General features: G+C 39.7%; 1 protein-coding gene across 1 annotated transcript in view; it reads left to right on the forward strand.

The window, feature by feature from the left end:
* LOC119588908 (spermine oxidase-like) overlaps positions 1-979 on the forward strand; it is an 11,466-nt gene that overhangs the window by 9,035 nt on the left and 1,452 nt on the right. The window contains 1 exon segment of the mRNA XM_037937528.1: positions 520-642. Within this exon segment, the coding sequence (XP_037793456.1) occupies positions 520-642 (123 nt within the window).

The following is a 979-nucleotide window of genomic DNA, read 5'->3' on the forward strand; positions in this document are numbered from 1 at the left end:
TATGTATGGAGTCGTGTGTATATTAACCTGCATACGTGCTATACGTGTAACCCATTAACCTGCATATATGCTATATCACTCACGGATACAGAAACACAGACTTACGCCGCACCCTTACGTAGGCCGAGAAACAAGGGCAAAAGATAAAAAGGGATGTATGCGCAGATTGGTGTAACCAAGATAAAGAGAATGGATCAAGAGAAGGTTGTTCCATGTCGCGCAGGTGATGACGTCGGTGGTTACAGCGTCATTTTTTCACTGTCGTAAAGGCAATTTTTATTGCCATTCAGTAGTACGTGTTTAAAATGGGCGCATGAAGGAAGACTTTAATAGTTACTGTAAATATAAATCGAATTTATTATACCACTGGCGAAAGGATTTCTATTGGAGATGCCCCAGGTGCGCAGTAAACAGCCGATTGTAAAACAACCAGAACAGACCTTGTATTCTGCTGTCCTTGGGTGTGACGATAATTCTTGTTGCAACTCACCTCCCTGTTTCTCGCTACACTCACCGCAGGCGACGGAACTCGGTCTGTGCAACAAGGTGCAGATGGGCTGGGAATCTGCGTGGTGGAGAGACCAGCAAAACTTGAACCTCAACCTTCAAGTCATTTTCACCCAAGATATTCCTGAAGAGATGGTAAGGCAGTGTCTTTATTCGTATGTTAATATGCTATGAGGATTACGAGTATTCCTGCGAAGACAGATTTAAGTTGTTATAAATATACTGTTATTGTGTGAAATTGATAATTGAAATTGGCTTAGATATAAGATAATTTCCGTGAGTCAAGCGAGGCATGATTTTTTTTTTCTTCTTGAGTCTCGAAATTTTGACGCAGTGCATTTTGCTCTTTACATTCTTCTCACCTAATATAGAGGAAGAAAATTTAAATACATACAAATAAATAAAGAATAAACAGATGGTCTCCAAGTCATTGGATTTTCTTTCATGATAGAAATGAAAAGTTTGGCACTGA

The sequence above is a fragment of the Penaeus monodon genome, chromosome 24, assembly GCF_015228065.2.
Source record: "Penaeus monodon isolate SGIC_2016 chromosome 24, NSTDA_Pmon_1, whole genome shotgun sequence".
Classification (NCBI taxonomy): Eukaryota; Metazoa; Arthropoda; class Malacostraca; order Decapoda; family Penaeidae; genus Penaeus; species Penaeus monodon.